Here is a 14969-nt window from a genome sequence, read left to right on the forward strand (position 1 = left end):
TATTACTATGATGTTATATATTTAGTTTTATTTTTTATTTTGATGTTATTTATCTATTTGGTTTTTGGAATAATGACATAAAAGTCTTTAAGTTAGGAAAAAAATATATATGAATTTACCTTTTACGGGTGTTAGGTTTACTAAAATTGGATGTTTGTACCTTTTTTTTTCAATTTTACTTTTTTTATTTCTAGTTCATTAAAGCCCTTATGTTTGACAGAAATTCTAGGTTTTACTTTTTTTTTTTTGGTACATAAAAGTCCTTAAATTTATTTATTTATTTATTTTGTTCATTAAAGCCTTAAGCTTTGTAGAAATATTCAGTTTACCAGGTAAATTTGCAAAAATGGTAAAATTGAAAAATAAAAATAATAATAATAATAATAAAAGTAACATCCGGTTTTAGTGAACTTCAAATCTGCAAATGGGTAAATCTGCATATTTCTACCATACTTAAGCTATGTAATTACCTCTTTGTTTTTTATTAACATTTCAAATTTAGTGTATTATTTTGGTTTCTGTTTTGTTAATGCCCACATGTTGTAGGGTTTGGTTGTTTATTATTCATGAAAGATTTGAAGTGTTGAGTAACAATGAGGTGCACCAAAATTGGGTCATGTCTTAAATGTCAATCAAAAATCATGACGTCCAGAATGTCTTAAAATGCTTGTCAATATATTTTTTTTTTATATTTAAAAACTACAACATACAATAGGGTGGTCGTAATTGTATATAAAAAACTTATTCTCATTTAATTTTTGTCTTTTCTTTTCTTAAATGTGTCATTTTTTCCAAACAATCCATCTAAGCTAGTATTCCCAATCAAATTGCTAATACTTGACACTTTATTTATAAACCGAGAACAAACATGTAGGAAAACCTTAAACAAAGCTTGAATAGATTAAAGATATATAACAAAATAAACAATGTAGTTTGATCAGGAAATCCAACAAAACGTTTTCAAGTAAATATATAGCCCAATTATAAAGTACTCACAGCAAACAGCGAATATATTCATCATAAAGTTTTTCAAAAAGGAAAGATCATGAAGGAAGACTCAAAAACCATCTGTTTGTTCCCATCAATCTAAACAAATCTGCATCAATTTTCGACTTGCATCTCACTGGGATTCTGCATTTGATCTGAGTCCACAGGCTCCTCATACTTCAGCAGTGAAAGTTTGGAGCTAAATATGGCTTCACACCTCCTGAAGAAATTACCAGAGCAAGTAGCACATCAGGAAATACAGTTTCTAATAACACAAGCACTCCGTTCCACATGATTCTTTTAAATGATAGAAAAAACCTAGATGCCACGACCCACGTAATGGGCTTCTGTTATAATTATGTCTAATTAATATTTGTTTGGAGAGAAATAAATTCTCTAGATTGAACATAAAATAAGCTATAAGCACCTATATATATATATATATATATATATATATATATATATATATATATATAGGATAGGTAATATAAGGAAAGCATTATATAAAATATCCCTAATACACTATGAAATCATGCAATAAAAAGAAAGTAACCTCTTCAACGCTTGTGTGATTTCACTAATGGCACTCAAAAAGTAAACACAAGTGACACTTTTGGCCAATGAATCCTGCAGTCGAGAAAGATGATCCAACCACCCCTCAGCTTCAATACATTCATCGTTAACCTGCCAGAAAACATAAAGTGGAAGATAAAGTACATAAAAGCCCTCCTCATCCTCATAAAAATAGTGCTTGAAAGTTTGTCCAAATCATATCCTGAGGCACGAGTAGTAGATTATGATCCACAGAGCTAGACAATACCTTTTTCTTGTGACTAGGAGGCAATGAATTTGCAGCCAAATGATTTTCTTGAATACATGTTCGCAGAGCTTTTGTTGCTTCTTTTCTAGCAATCTCATCCTTGTATCTAATTTCAATTGGATCCAATAACTACATAAACAAATATGTGATTGCTAGATGTGTTAAGGCTGTTTCGCAAGTAAACTAAATTAAGGGCTTTAAAAATTGCATATATGTAAACACCTTAGAGAGATCTTCAAGTCTTCTAATATAGACTGTTTCAGATTCATCATCTCCCTCTTCATATAGCCAGTCTTCAGTTTTTTGCAGAGTTTCAGAGATGATCTCCACCTCTGAATCTGTCGTCACGCTCCAGTAAGAACTCAGAAGCTAATTTTTTTTTTTTTTTTTTAAAAGTGTCAGTTTGTTTGCAATCCATTTAATCAAAATTTAAGTTTTAAACAAACTTTTTTTAATGAATACCAACAAAAATAATAAAAAGTACCTTGCTACGAGTTTCATAGATAAAAGACTCAAGGGTGTTTCTTTTTTCTTTAGTTTTCTCCACCTTTATGTCATGCTCTGCAAACATTTGTGCTCTCTTTTGAGCTACACGTATCTCATCTATCGTAGTCAAGACACAATAATTCTCAGAAACTTCAAGGTTCCTGGCACGACCCCATCTTGCTTCCTCAGCCTGAATGGTGAAATGTTGTCACAAGCAATATTGGATGAGGAGTACTGAGTTTGATAAGTTTTTGCATTTGTATAAGGGTTAAATTCAAAAAATAGCAAAGTACTATAAATGTTTTGTTTATTATAGCATCATACGTGGCTTCTTCCTAATACAGTATGAACTTTTAAAAATCTACTTTTTATATATAGCGATGTTATCCGTACATAAAGTAACTGTTGCTGCTATATTGGGTAGATTTTTTTCAAGTGTAGTGTCATAAAGGGCCAACATATGGTAAGCAATTAATTGTACATCGATAGAGAATGATTAGAAATAAATACAATTTCAATAAAGCCTATGTTTCTCTTTATCTTTTCATAATGATAATCTAAAGTGTGCATGATTTCACTTACATAACGTTCAGTAGACGATCGAGAACTAGAAAATCTACAATAAGCAGCATTATTCTGAAAAAGACGTTTGGCCTTTATCCCCAATGGCCATGAGTACCGAAAAGACTTTTTACTTGAAGGGTGTTTATGCTCTATACTTACTGATGCAGATTCTATTTCAACAATTCCATGGATGTTAAGATGCACTTTAACTTTGACCAACACTTTTTCTGCACCAGAAGCTTGAGATGGACGGATCTAAACAAATATTTAACAATTAACTCAAGATGTGAATGGGAAAAAGTAAATCAAGTGTAAGTAATACAATATTAAATATACCATATATATATATATATATATATATATATATATATATATATATATATATATATATATATATATATATATATATATATATATATATATATATATATATATATACACACAAACACACATAAAACTTTTACCATGAAATAACCAGCTTCATGTGATAATCCAGCAGGGAAATCCGTCTTGTTGGTATAAAAAACATGACAATGAGATGTAGTAGTTCCATGGTATGTGACAGTTTTATTTCTTGGAAATGAACTGCCTTTTGGAAATAACGTAAATTCAGGGCATCTTTTACCATCATCAAAAAAAACTCCTGTTGAGTAAGGAAATGAATCCTGAACCTACAAAGATAAGAAAAAAAAAACAGCATAAACCCTTATCTTCATAAACGGTATCTTAAAAACTAGTACCAAAAAAGATATATTAATTAGATAATTAAAAACCTTATAATCTTTGACTTGGCAAGTTGGGCTAAGCATTGCACAAGCAAGAGCGCATCCTCTAGCAACATATTCACTTCCATTTAGTGTTCTCATTGGTTCTTTATCAAAAATTGAAGCTATCTTTCTCGTAACAGAAGGTATGCGGGACCCAGAACCAACAAGCTCAATGGTATCTATCTTATCTGCACCTATACCAGAGTCCTTTATGGCCTTTTGACAAACATCAGAAACCCTTTGTAGCAATTTGGCTGACAATTTCTCAAACTCTTCCCTCCTAATGAATCCATTCAAATCTTTATCATCAATCAGACAATCAATGCTAAGTGGTGCTTCCGCATTGGCACTTAGAATTTTCTTTAACTTTTCACACGACGCCCTAAGCCTTATAGAAGCACGAGCATTCGAGTAAACATCGATATCGTGTTGTTCTTTGAATTGTGTTGCAAAATGTCTAAATAACACTTCATCAAAATCTCTACCTCCCAAGTTCGGATCAAACGAATGGGACAATATTGTCATTTTCCCTTCTTCAAAAGCAACAACCGTTACCTGAGTGTCGGAATGCCCAATGTCTACGAATATAACATTAGTTGTTTTTTCATCAGAAAAATCAGTCTTGTACATTCCATACCCTAATGCAATTGCAGTACAATCATGCATTAACTTCAAAGGTCTTAAACCGGCAATAAGAGCAGCATTAATGTATTCACGCCTTTGCAAGTCTGTAAAATATGATGGAATCCCAATCACACAGTCTTCAACAGGGGACTCAAGATTCTTCTCTGTTAATTGCTTCAAATGTGCAAACAACATCCCCAAAATTTCCACTGGCTTAAAAGTCCATGTCTTACCCAAATACTCTAAATGGATCAAAACACCACCATATGGGCCCTCACTGGTCTCGAAAGGTAGCAACTTAAGATCTTTCACACTAGGTTCATTATATAGCTTTCCAATCAATCTCTTGATCTGAGAAATTGTTGATTTTGGAAACTTAGTAGCAAATGCAGCCCCTACAGAACCCAAAAACCTTTGCTTCTCACCAAATGAGACCACAGCAGGCGTCTCGCGTTTTGATTCGTCATTCAACAACACATCAATCCCACCACGCTTTGCAACTGCTATAGCACAGTTTTCATTCCCGATGTCAAACCCAACCACACTCATTCTGAAATCGCACGAGAATACTCTTCAAAAAGTCAGCACTGATGAAGATCCTTACCAAACCCTAAATCATCCAAACAAACAATGATCAGTTCATATATAAACTACTTCATACAAAATAAATTAAACATAAACAACAGTAAAGCACGACATCTCGCAGAATTCCGTTTTATCAGTAAAGATTACTCAAAACCTAAATCAGTAATATATATTCTTAAACTAATCACACAAACTATATACGGCGCAAAATCAAATATAATGATCAAAATATGAACATCGATCTAACGTACGTAGGAGTAAGATGAAAGGTGTACCTGCTTCAAGTGTGAGTTTTTGTAAAAGAATGTGTGTGGAAAACCGAAAACAGAAAAGTATTCGTAAAAAAGGAAAGGGTATCGAGTAGTCGTCGAAATTAAAATTCAACGTCGTTTTTGAATATGAATCGTCATGTTGATTTACTAGCAATAAATAACGTTTTGAGTTTTGTGAGTTTTGGCGCGCCCAATCAAAAAATCCAAGTGGGATAGACTGGTGGAGACGAACCGACTATAATATTCGATTCAATAGTACTCCGAACATGGGCCGGTGACCTTAAGGCCTCGAATTTATTTGTTAGGTCAAATGGAGATCTAAAGCAAGGCTGCTAGTAAAAAGGAATTATTTTTAATTAGCCTGTTGTTAAATACAAAACAATTTGGTTTTCATTGGCCATGGTTAATGAACTTAATTTGGAGTTTGAGTAGTTTGATGTCAAAATTGCATTTTTCATGGTACAATGAATATATATATATATATATATATATATATATATATATATATATATATATATATATATATATATATATATATATATATATATATATTTGTTATGTCTCAACCAGATGATTTGATTCATTTATGATTTCTCATGGCTAATTGGCTATGATCAAAACCAAGGAACATACATGTGGAAATAAAAGGAACAAAGCTTGAATAATGATAATAAAATAAAAAAAATAAAAAAAAAAAAAACAAACACCAACAGGGGCTGCATTTTTCTAGCCCTTAAACCAAAGTGTTTTTAAAAATAGAACTGTCTAATAATATATGAATTGCCAAAAACCAGCAGATGCATTGTAAAGTTTTCAAAATAGAAAGCTAGCTAGCTAAAGATCATGAAGGAAAGTAGAATATATTGTGTTTGATCCCACCAATCTAAAGAGATCTATATCAACAATCATCTTGAACGCCATCTGGATCATCATGCTTTTCATCAGAGTCCACAGGTTCATCATATTTGGGAAGTGAAGGTTTGGATGTCATCATGACTTGGCACCTCCTGAAGAAATTAACAGTTACATTTTGCAGCTTCTAAGAACAAAACCAATGCACTGAAGACAATTCACATGATTCTTAATTCGTGTTATTTATGTAATGCCAAATTTACCAAATTATGTTTTCTATAAACTAACAATGCCACCATCCCCATTATCACGTGCTACTCTAGACTTAATGTGAGTTTTAGGTTACTACACAAACTAAGTTAAGCTCCTATTATATCCCTAAGATACATAGTATAAGGAAAGTATTATATTATCCCCCAAATATCTATACCTGATATAATAGAAAATAGTACAATTAAATTCAATCATTATGCTTGAGCTCAACTAAAATTTAACGAGTTTTAGGTGAATCAATTCATGATAATGCAGCAAGACAATTGGTTAAATCTAACCTCTTAAAAGTTTCTGTGATTCCACTAATGGCAGTTGAGCAGTATATGGAGATGGCATTCTTGGCCAACGAATCATGTAGTTGAGAAATATGAGTCAGCCACTGCTCAGCTTGAATGCACTCATTGATAACCTGCCACAAAAAAAAAAAAAAAAAGTGATAATTTTTTGACAGAAAAAGTATAATCACCAAATTAAATTATAGATTATACCTCCTCTTTCTGCATAGGTGGCAGTAAATCTGCAGCCTCACGGTTTTCTTGAATACAAGTTTGCAGAGCTTCTTTTGCTTCTTTTCTAGCCATTTCATCCTTGTATCTATTTTCAATTGGATCCGACAACTGCATAAACAAACATGATTAGATACGTAATGCACGTTGTTTCAAAAGAAAATCAACGTTTTAAAAGTTGCATATACTTCAACACCTTTTTGAGATCTTCAAGCTTTCCGATATAGACTTGTTCAGTTTCATCATCGCCATCTTCATATAGCCACTCTTCAGTTTCTTGGAGATTTTTTAAGATGATCTCCAGCTCTGAATCTGTGGTGAAGCTCCGGTAGCAACTCAGAAGCTAACTTACACAAAAAAAATTGTAATTTATTACCCACACAAATGATATATATAAATGCAAAGTGCATTAATCATGTTATAATTAATATCCCCATAGAAATGACAGGTACCTTGCTTCGAGTGTCATAGATAAAAGACTCGAGGGTATTTCTTTTATCCTTAGTTTGCTCCACCTTTATGTCTTGTTGTGCCAAAAACTGTTCTCTCTCTTGAGCTTCATGTAGTTCATCTCTTGTCATCGCAACATCTAAAAACTCAGAAACTGCAAGGCTCTGCCTCCTGGACCAACCCCTTCTTGCTTCTTCATCCTGCATGGTGAAAACAATCTTGTGTCATGCATGCATGCATGGCTTATATATATATATATATATATATATATATATATATATATATATATATATATATATATATATATATATATATATATATATATATATATATATATATATATATATATATATATATATATATATATATATGCAGTTAAAACTATATATAGCTTTAGCTTCCCTTAAAAACTACAATACTTACCATTGCATGTTCTATTTCAACAATTCCGTGGATGTTAAGATGCACTTTAACTAATCCCTTTGCTTTTTCCTCACCAGCGGTTTCAGATGGACCCACCTTAAAAGATACTTATCGATTAACCCAATATATGAAAGGGAAAAAGTATACCAAGTGTAAGAACAAATGCCTGCCTAGCAAAATATTGTAACACACACACACACACATATGAAAGTTTTACCATGAAATAACCAACATGAGGTGTTATTCCAGCAGGGAAGTCCTTGTTGGTGTAGAGGACTTGATAATAATTTGTAGTATCTACATTGAAACGAATCAGATTATCATTTGGAAATGAACTGCCTTTGGGAAAAAGCATAAGTCTTGTTTTTCTTTTGTTTTCAGCGTTATCTACACCTATTGAGTAGGGAAATAAATCCTGAACCTGCAAACAATAAGAAAATAGTATAACGTAAATCTTTAAAAAGATAATATCAGTATATTTTCAATGACACTGCTTAAGGGTAGTGCATGCAAAACACTATAATATATTCCCATTGAGTTTTGTTCAAAGGCAGAAAACTCGAGAGAAGGTGATACAAAGTTACAAACAATCGTCATGAAAAAGTTTACCTGACACTCAATATAATTGAGGGTGTTGGAGTAAAATTTTATTGATTATATGTAGCTGCCTTCTATTGATTATTTCCCTTATATATTATAAGTTTCCCATTTACTAGTTGTTAACAAAGTTTCCTGATTAATAAGTTAAAACTATTTTCGTAAAAGGTAGCTAGAGAAAAAAACCTTATAATCTTGAACGCGAAAAGCTGGGCTAAGCATTGCACAACGAAGAGCACATCCTCTAGCAACACATTCGCTACCATTTAATGTTCTCATTGGTTCTTTACCAAAAACCGAAGTTAACTTTCTCATAATAGCAGGTATGCGGGACCCAGACCCAACAAGCTCAATACTATGTATATCACCAATCTTTACACCAGCATCCTCTCCAGCCTTGCAGAAGGCAACACTAACCCTTTCAAGCAATTCTAGTGACAGATTCTCAAACTCTTCCCTCGTTATGAATCCATTCAAATCTTTATCATCAATCAGACAATCAATGCTAAGTGGTGCTTCCGCATTGGCACTTAGAATTTTCTTTAACTTTTCACATGACGCCCTTAGCCTTATAGAAGCACGAGCATTTGAGTAAACATCTATATCGTGTTCTTCTTTGAATTGTGTTGCAAAATGTTTGAACAAGACTTCATCAAAATCTCTACCTCCCAAGTGCTGATCAAAAGAATGTGACAATATTCTCATTCTCCCCTTTCTAAATGCAGCAAAAGTCACCTGAGTGTCAGAGTGCCCGATGTCTACAAATACAACAACAGTTGGTCCTTCACCAGAGAAATCAGTCTTGTACATTCCATAACCTAATGCAATAGCAGTACAATCATGCATTAACTGCAGAGGTCTTAAACCTGCGATACAAGCAGCATAAAGATACTCACGCCTTTGCAAGTCTGTAAAATATGATGGAATCCCAATCACACAGTCTACAACAGGGGACTCGAGATTCCTCTCTGTCAATTGCTTCAAATGTGCAAACAACATCCCTAAAATCTCCACTGGCATAAAAGTCCATGTCTTGCCCAAATACTCTAAATGGATCAAAACACCACCACGTGGGCCCTCACTGGTCTCAAAAGGTAGCAACTTAAGCTCTTCTTGCACACTCTGTTCCTTATATTCTCTTCCGATCAATCTCTTTATCTGAGAAATGGTTGATTTTGGAAACTTAGTAGCAAATGCAGCCCCTGCAGAACCCAAGAACCTTTGCTTCTCACCAAATGAGACCACAGCAGGCGTCTCGCGTTTTGATTCATCATTCAACAACACATCAATCCCACCACGCTTTGCAACTGCTATAGCACAGTTTTCATTCCCGATATCAAACCCAACCACACTCATTCTGGATTCTCACAAACACACAATTGTGCTCTTCAAAAGATCAACGATTACAATACTTACCAACACCTAATTCATTCAAACAAACAATCAGTTCGTATAAAACATAAAAGTCGTAAACATAACTATAAACATTTTACCAGTAGAATTTTGTAACCTAGTTCAGTAATTAATCGATATTCTTAAACTCGGGCCGAGATTGTTAGAGTACCCAAACCATCCACATATGTACACAAACTTCGATCGTTGGGGAGCAAGCAACGCGCAAAATCAATTATCAATATCAAAATATGAACATTATATCAAATGTAGTATTAAGATGAAAGAGGCGTACCTTCTTGAATCTGTGAGTTTTTGTGAAAAATATGTGTTAACTTAATTCGTAAGATAGAACTTAGATAGAGGTCAATTAGTCTTCGGAAAATCCTGATCGTTTTTCGAATTTGAATCGTGATTAAGATAGCGTTTATTAAGGGGTGGATTTTGGCGCCCTGATTTGGACTAACAAAATCGTAAATGCCAGCTGGGATAGACATGAGACATTGATACGAACCGACTAGTTCGGCTCAATGGGATTTATTACCGGATAAGTTACATCTTTGATATCATTCTCTTTGTTAAACCATTATAAAGATAGGGTATTCATCAAAACTATCAAAACTAGTTGGTAGAGGTAAGTGGATAGCGGGAAACGCTAGCGGTTTGTTAAATGTTATGTGAGGTAGCTTTTCGATTTTGGATCGTTATCTTTAAACTAAAGTTAAAATCTTGTAGTGTGAAACGAGACTTTTTGTTCAAAACGAAATGTTTTATCAAACACTAGAAGCTAGAAATGTCTAAACGCTCCCAAACGTTCCGTGTCAAACACGTCTTATATCTATGTATTTTAAAATGTAAGGTTTGTTCTAGTTTATATTAAACTAAAATATTAGAATGGTTGATTTGTTTATTTATTAGTTAATACTAATAGTAATTATCACATTGTGTTTTAATCTAGGGTGAAACTCAGGCGTACCAATGGGCAGGGTAGTTTGGATAATGGTTCAGAGTCTCCAATTTTTATATAGTTTATTATGTTAGTATAGAAAAAACATGATATATTGAATGCAAAAAAAATAAAAAAATAAAAAAAAAATCACCAGAGAAAACAAGGGGCATACGATTCTTTTGAAATAATCATCATATTAGGCCTCTCACCACCATTGATCGAAGAACTCTATGATTTGTTCTAAGTTTTGTTGATAATTTGATGCTAGTAACTTGTATTGAATCACCAATGTGTCATCCCTTCGCCCAAAGTGGTTGATTTCATCTCCAAATATAGAGAAAAAAGGATTTGGAACCTTAGTTGGTGAAGAGTTGTACTCTAGCATTTATGACTTCTATATAAGCTTGAGATTATGAACTTGAAACTAAGTGATTTCAAGGTTAATATATGAGTAATTATTTGAAATCGTGATTTGATTGCTATGTGTTTCCAATGGGACTTATGGAAGTTATGAGCATTAAATGTTGATTCTAATGGAATCTGCCATCAGGATGGAAATGAGTGATTTTTCTAAATAAGTTAAATCACTTATGGGTCTTGATTCAATCAAATAAAACTAAAAGTTTTTAGAAATTTGAAATATATTAATCATTGTAGCAAGCTCATGATCACCATAAGTGTGTCTAAGAGTCTAACTCCAATGTTGATATTCAAACCATTTAATAATGTAAGGGAATCGTGATTGGGGAATTGAAATGGAATGAAGTTAAGTACTTAAGTTAGCTATATAAGGATCATCAAGATCACTTGGTGATGAAAAAGTAAACTAGAAACTCGTAATATGTCGTTAGAAACTTAACTCGTTAAGTGTAATGTTGATGTTGTTTAAGTGTATACTTGAACTCAATTGACATTAAGAACTTAAGATATTAAGACACGTTTGAGTTTATGGATAAATTTGTATTGAATACTGATATTTAGAATTGTTTGTACCATCATTAATCATTAGTTAAGTTATATAATGGATGGGGGAAAATGACCAAAGTATAATGCCCAAACACGAAAATCAACATTTTATGTGTGTGTGTGGGGGTGGGGGGGATAAAAATCGGGCAAACGAATCCGAGAGTATAAAATGTTTTTAAAATGGTTTAGGAATTAAGACTTAAGAATTGGGTCAATGTCACTACCTAATTTCATTCCAAGGACATGCTCTAATATTACTCACTAGGCTCTCTAAGGCTAACATTATTATTATGACATATTCTCGCAAATAGGGATGATATTTATGGATAGAGACTACTTGGAAATTTAGAAGGCCATAACTTGTGATGTTTTAAAGAGTTGTTGGACCAAATCCCAAAACGTAGGTTTTTAAATTAAGAAACCATTATTTCTTTCAGCATTGAGAAGGAGTCAAGTGGTTTATGTACTCCTTAAAAGGAACTTTGTACATATCCTAAGTTTCAAGGGGAAAAAGGTCATCCTAGAAGGCTTCATTAATGTTGAATTGGGGGGTTATGTGGATTTGGGGAAGTTCACAACAAGTTATTTGTCTTGATTAAACGAAAAACCATTAGTTGGATGTCCAAATTTTAAAATAGTGTTGTCCTTTCACCCACCCAGGAGGAATATATGGCTATAAAAGAAGCTATCAAGGAACTCGTTTAGTTGAAGAACTTTTGTAACACCCTATTTGAAAGTATTCGATTGGGGTCTCGGAAACCAAAGAGCAGGGGCAATTCAGTCTTTTATGGGTCTCAGGTTTTATCCAGGAGGTTTCGAGGGGAGCGTAGGGCTTTCCGCCACCTTTTTGTGGATATAAAGTTTATCGGAAACAAAGTTAGAATGAAGGATTTATGACTCTTTGAAGTTATTGGCGAAAAAGGCCCCTAATGGAAAATAAATAACAAGGAAGGACCATGCATGCAAAGTGGAAGGCGCGTGATCGTAAGCTGGGTTACGCCCGGTGTATAAAAGGAAATGATTGTGGGTGTTGTTGACGTACGTCCAATGTCCAAAAACCCTAATTTTAGGGCCAATCTCTATATAAAGAACTTAATGGCTCAACCCTAGCCTCCTTATTTGTTCCCCAACCTCAGGGATAACCTAGAACACCTCATCCCCTTATTCTTGTGCGGTTTTAACCTTAAGAAGCTCATTTTGGTGGTGTAAGCTTAGAAAAGGAAAAGAAGAAGTTGGCAAGGAAGAACTTGGGAAGTTGGAGCTCATAGAATGCTTAGATCTAGTGTAGTTTGGTTTTGGAGTCATTTTGGTCCCAAGAATGGACCTTTATGGTGAAATCTTGTTTATGAGCTTAGGGTTGCCACCCTCAGAGCTAAAAGGGTCTCATAAGCAGTAAAGTCTCGATCTTGAATGTCTTAATGGGTTCATGCATGAGTAGGGGTGTTCGTTTGGATGGATCGGTTTGATCCGATCCAATCACGTGAATCCAAATTAATTTCGGTTTTCAGAACGTGAATCCGAATAGTCCATACAAAATTCAAATCCGATCCGAACCAATCAAATTACAATTCGGTTGGATCGGTTTTTACAATTCGGTTTTCAAGAAGCATGATATTTAAAAATATATATAACATAATACTAATCAACTTTAAAATAATTGTTTGGTGAGAATTAAAATTATGAACAACTATTAAAATTTTTATTATAATTCAATATTTTACAGATAAAAAGCTATTGAAAAGTATACATTAAAGTATTTTATTAGATAATACTTTCTAATCTGTTTAAAAATACAATTTAGCAGATAAATAAATAACTAAAAGATGTATATTTGAAACAAATATATATAAATAGACAAATAATAAACTCTTATTCGGTTTTTTTGGACTATTCGGTTTTAATTTTATAAACCGTAACCAATCTGAAATCCAAAATAATAATTCGGTTTTACTGGAAACCCATCCAAAAATCCAAACCAAATAGTCCAATCCAAATTGTCCAATTGGACAATTCGGTTTTATCCGAATAGTGAACATCCCTATGCATGAGATCTAGCCCTTTTCATAGAAGTAGAACATTATCTTTGGAGTTTGGGCTTGTTTGGGCCAAGTAAAGTCACCAAGTCAGTGACTTTATGGATTAAGACGTGGAAAAGGACCAGGATATGTGATTGTAGCTTCTGAAGTGAAGTATCAAGCACTTAATGAGAAATGGACTTAACAGGAGGTTTACGCTGAGCGTACGTGAAGGTACAGTGTATGCACCACTTAGCCAGTACGCCTAGCATACGTGGATGTACGCCCCACGTACTCTGTCAGTTGGGCCTTGTGCTTTTGGGCCATGCTTTGGGTCTTTGGGCCTTAGTAGGCCATCAGAAGTTAGATAATTTAGGCCAAGAATATGTTTGGGCTTAAGGTAAGACCCATTAGAGGGATTGAGCCCAATTGAGCAAATTGGGCCATTAGTGGACCACTAGTGGGCTTAGAAAGCCTACCTACTGTTGGGTTTTGTTTTTGTTTTGAGATTTGGGCCTTAGTTTTGGATCATACTGGGTCAGGGGTAAAATGGTCATTTTACCCCATGCATGGATCAAGGATTATGGTAAGGGCCCCAATTGCTAATTGGGTATATTGCTAGGTATTGATGGTTCAGGAAGTGGGCGGGGCAGCAGTTAAGGATTTCTTCAGGAAGCTTTTGCAATTGAGGTGAGTTTTCTCACCATACCAATGGGTCTAATGCACCAAGGCCGACCCATTTTACGATAGTTGGTATACTTGGTGTGTAGAGGTGTGTGGCTTTGTTATGCATTGATATGTGGTAGAGATAGCTTCTACAACTAGTGGTAGAGATAGCCTTCAAGGCTAATGGTAGAGATAGCCTACAGCGCTAGTGGTAGAGATAGCCTTTGTGGCTAATGGTAAAGATAGCTTTATAGCTAATTGATATGCATTATGGTAAAGGTAGCTTTATAGCTATTTGATATGTGTTATGTGGTAGAGATAGCTTTTATAGCTAATATGTTATGTGGTTTGTATGTGGGGTATACTCTAGGAAACTCACTAAGCTTCGTGCTTACAGGTTTGTTTATGATTTCAGGTACTTCAGATTCCAATGGCAAGGACAAGGGCAAGGGCAAGGTCACTCTCTCGCTGACACTTTATGGGGACACTCTGATGTTTGGAATAAAAGTTGTATTGACTTATGTTTTGAAAACAATTATAACTAGATTTCTTAATGTATGAGAATATTTTTTCTTATTCTAAAATTTCAAAATTTAATTGGGTCTTTACAACTTCCTATCAAGTTTAGGCATGAAACAATAAGATTATGTGCTACATTGTGAGAACCAAAGTATAGTTCACATGGCGAATAATCTAGTGTTTCGTGGGACAAACTGTGAGACTTTCGTGGGTCTAAAATTAGGCACCTTACTACTGTATTTCACATGCATTATGA

At 34.0% G+C, this 14969-nt stretch overlaps 2 protein-coding genes across 2 annotated transcripts; both read right to left on the reverse strand.

The window, feature by feature from the left end:
* Window positions 1-881: 881 nt before the first annotated feature.
* On the reverse strand, window positions 882-5358 carry LOC145062040 (heat shock 70 kDa protein 16-like). Its single transcript, XM_079009654.1, has 9 exons — window positions 5109-5358; window positions 3631-4858; window positions 3322-3528; window positions 2876-3112; window positions 2292-2483; window positions 2030-2176; window positions 1808-1936; window positions 1541-1671; window positions 882-1207 (listed from the first exon to the last, which is right to left on the reverse strand). The coding sequence occupies exons 2-9, from the start codon at window positions 4795-4797 to the stop codon at window positions 1102-1104; spliced, it is 2316 nt and encodes a 771-aa protein (XP_078865780.1). The 5' UTR covers window positions 4798-4858; window positions 5109-5358; the 3' UTR covers window positions 882-1101.
* A 527-nt stretch (window positions 5359-5885) lies between these two features.
* Window positions 5886-9596, reverse strand: LOC145063786 (heat shock 70 kDa protein 16-like). Its single transcript, XM_079011367.1, has 8 exons — window positions 8393-9596; window positions 7827-8030; window positions 7598-7705; window positions 7189-7386; window positions 6933-7079; window positions 6719-6847; window positions 6509-6639; window positions 5886-6112 (listed from the first exon to the last, which is right to left on the reverse strand). Exons 1-8 carry the CDS (start codon window positions 9560-9562, stop codon window positions 6004-6006), a joined length of 2196 nt encoding a protein of 731 aa, XP_078867493.1. The 5' UTR covers window positions 9563-9596; the 3' UTR covers window positions 5886-6003.
* Between the last annotated feature and the right edge of the window lie 5373 nt (window positions 9597-14969).

This window comes from Lactuca serriola, chromosome 7, assembly GCF_051521515.1.
Source record: "Lactuca serriola cultivar US96UC23 chromosome 7, Lser_US96UC23_V15, whole genome shotgun sequence".
Taxonomy (NCBI): domain Eukaryota; kingdom Viridiplantae; phylum Streptophyta; class Magnoliopsida; order Asterales; family Asteraceae; genus Lactuca; species Lactuca serriola.

Excerpts from the sequence above, each read along its gene's own strand:
- LOC145063786 (XM_079011367.1), bottom strand. The coding sequence starts at position 9,562 with ATGAGTGTGGTTGGGTTTGATATCGGGAATGAAAACTGTGCTATAGCA. Across the intron at positions 8,031-8,392 it reads TTCGCGTTCAAGATTATAAG|GTTCAGGATTTATTTCCCTA; the intron begins GTTTTTTTCTCT and ends TATTGTTTGCAG. Across the intron at positions 6,848-6,932 it reads AGCTTGAAGATCTCAAAAAG|TTGTCGGATCCAATTGAAAA; the intron begins GTGTTGAAGTAT and ends TTGTTTATGCAG.
- LOC145062040 (XM_079009654.1), bottom strand. The coding sequence starts at position 4,797 with ATGAGTGTGGTTGGGTTTGACATCGGGAATGAAAACTGTGCTATAGCA. Across the intron at positions 3,113-3,321 it reads ATGAAGCTGGTTATTTCATG|ATCCGTCCATCTCAAGCTTC; the intron begins GTAAAAGTTTTA and ends ATATTTGTTTAG. Across the intron at positions 1,672-1,807 it reads CTCCTAGTCACAAGAAAAAG|GTTAACGATGAATGTATTGA; the intron begins GTATTGTCTAGC and ends GTTTTCTGGCAG.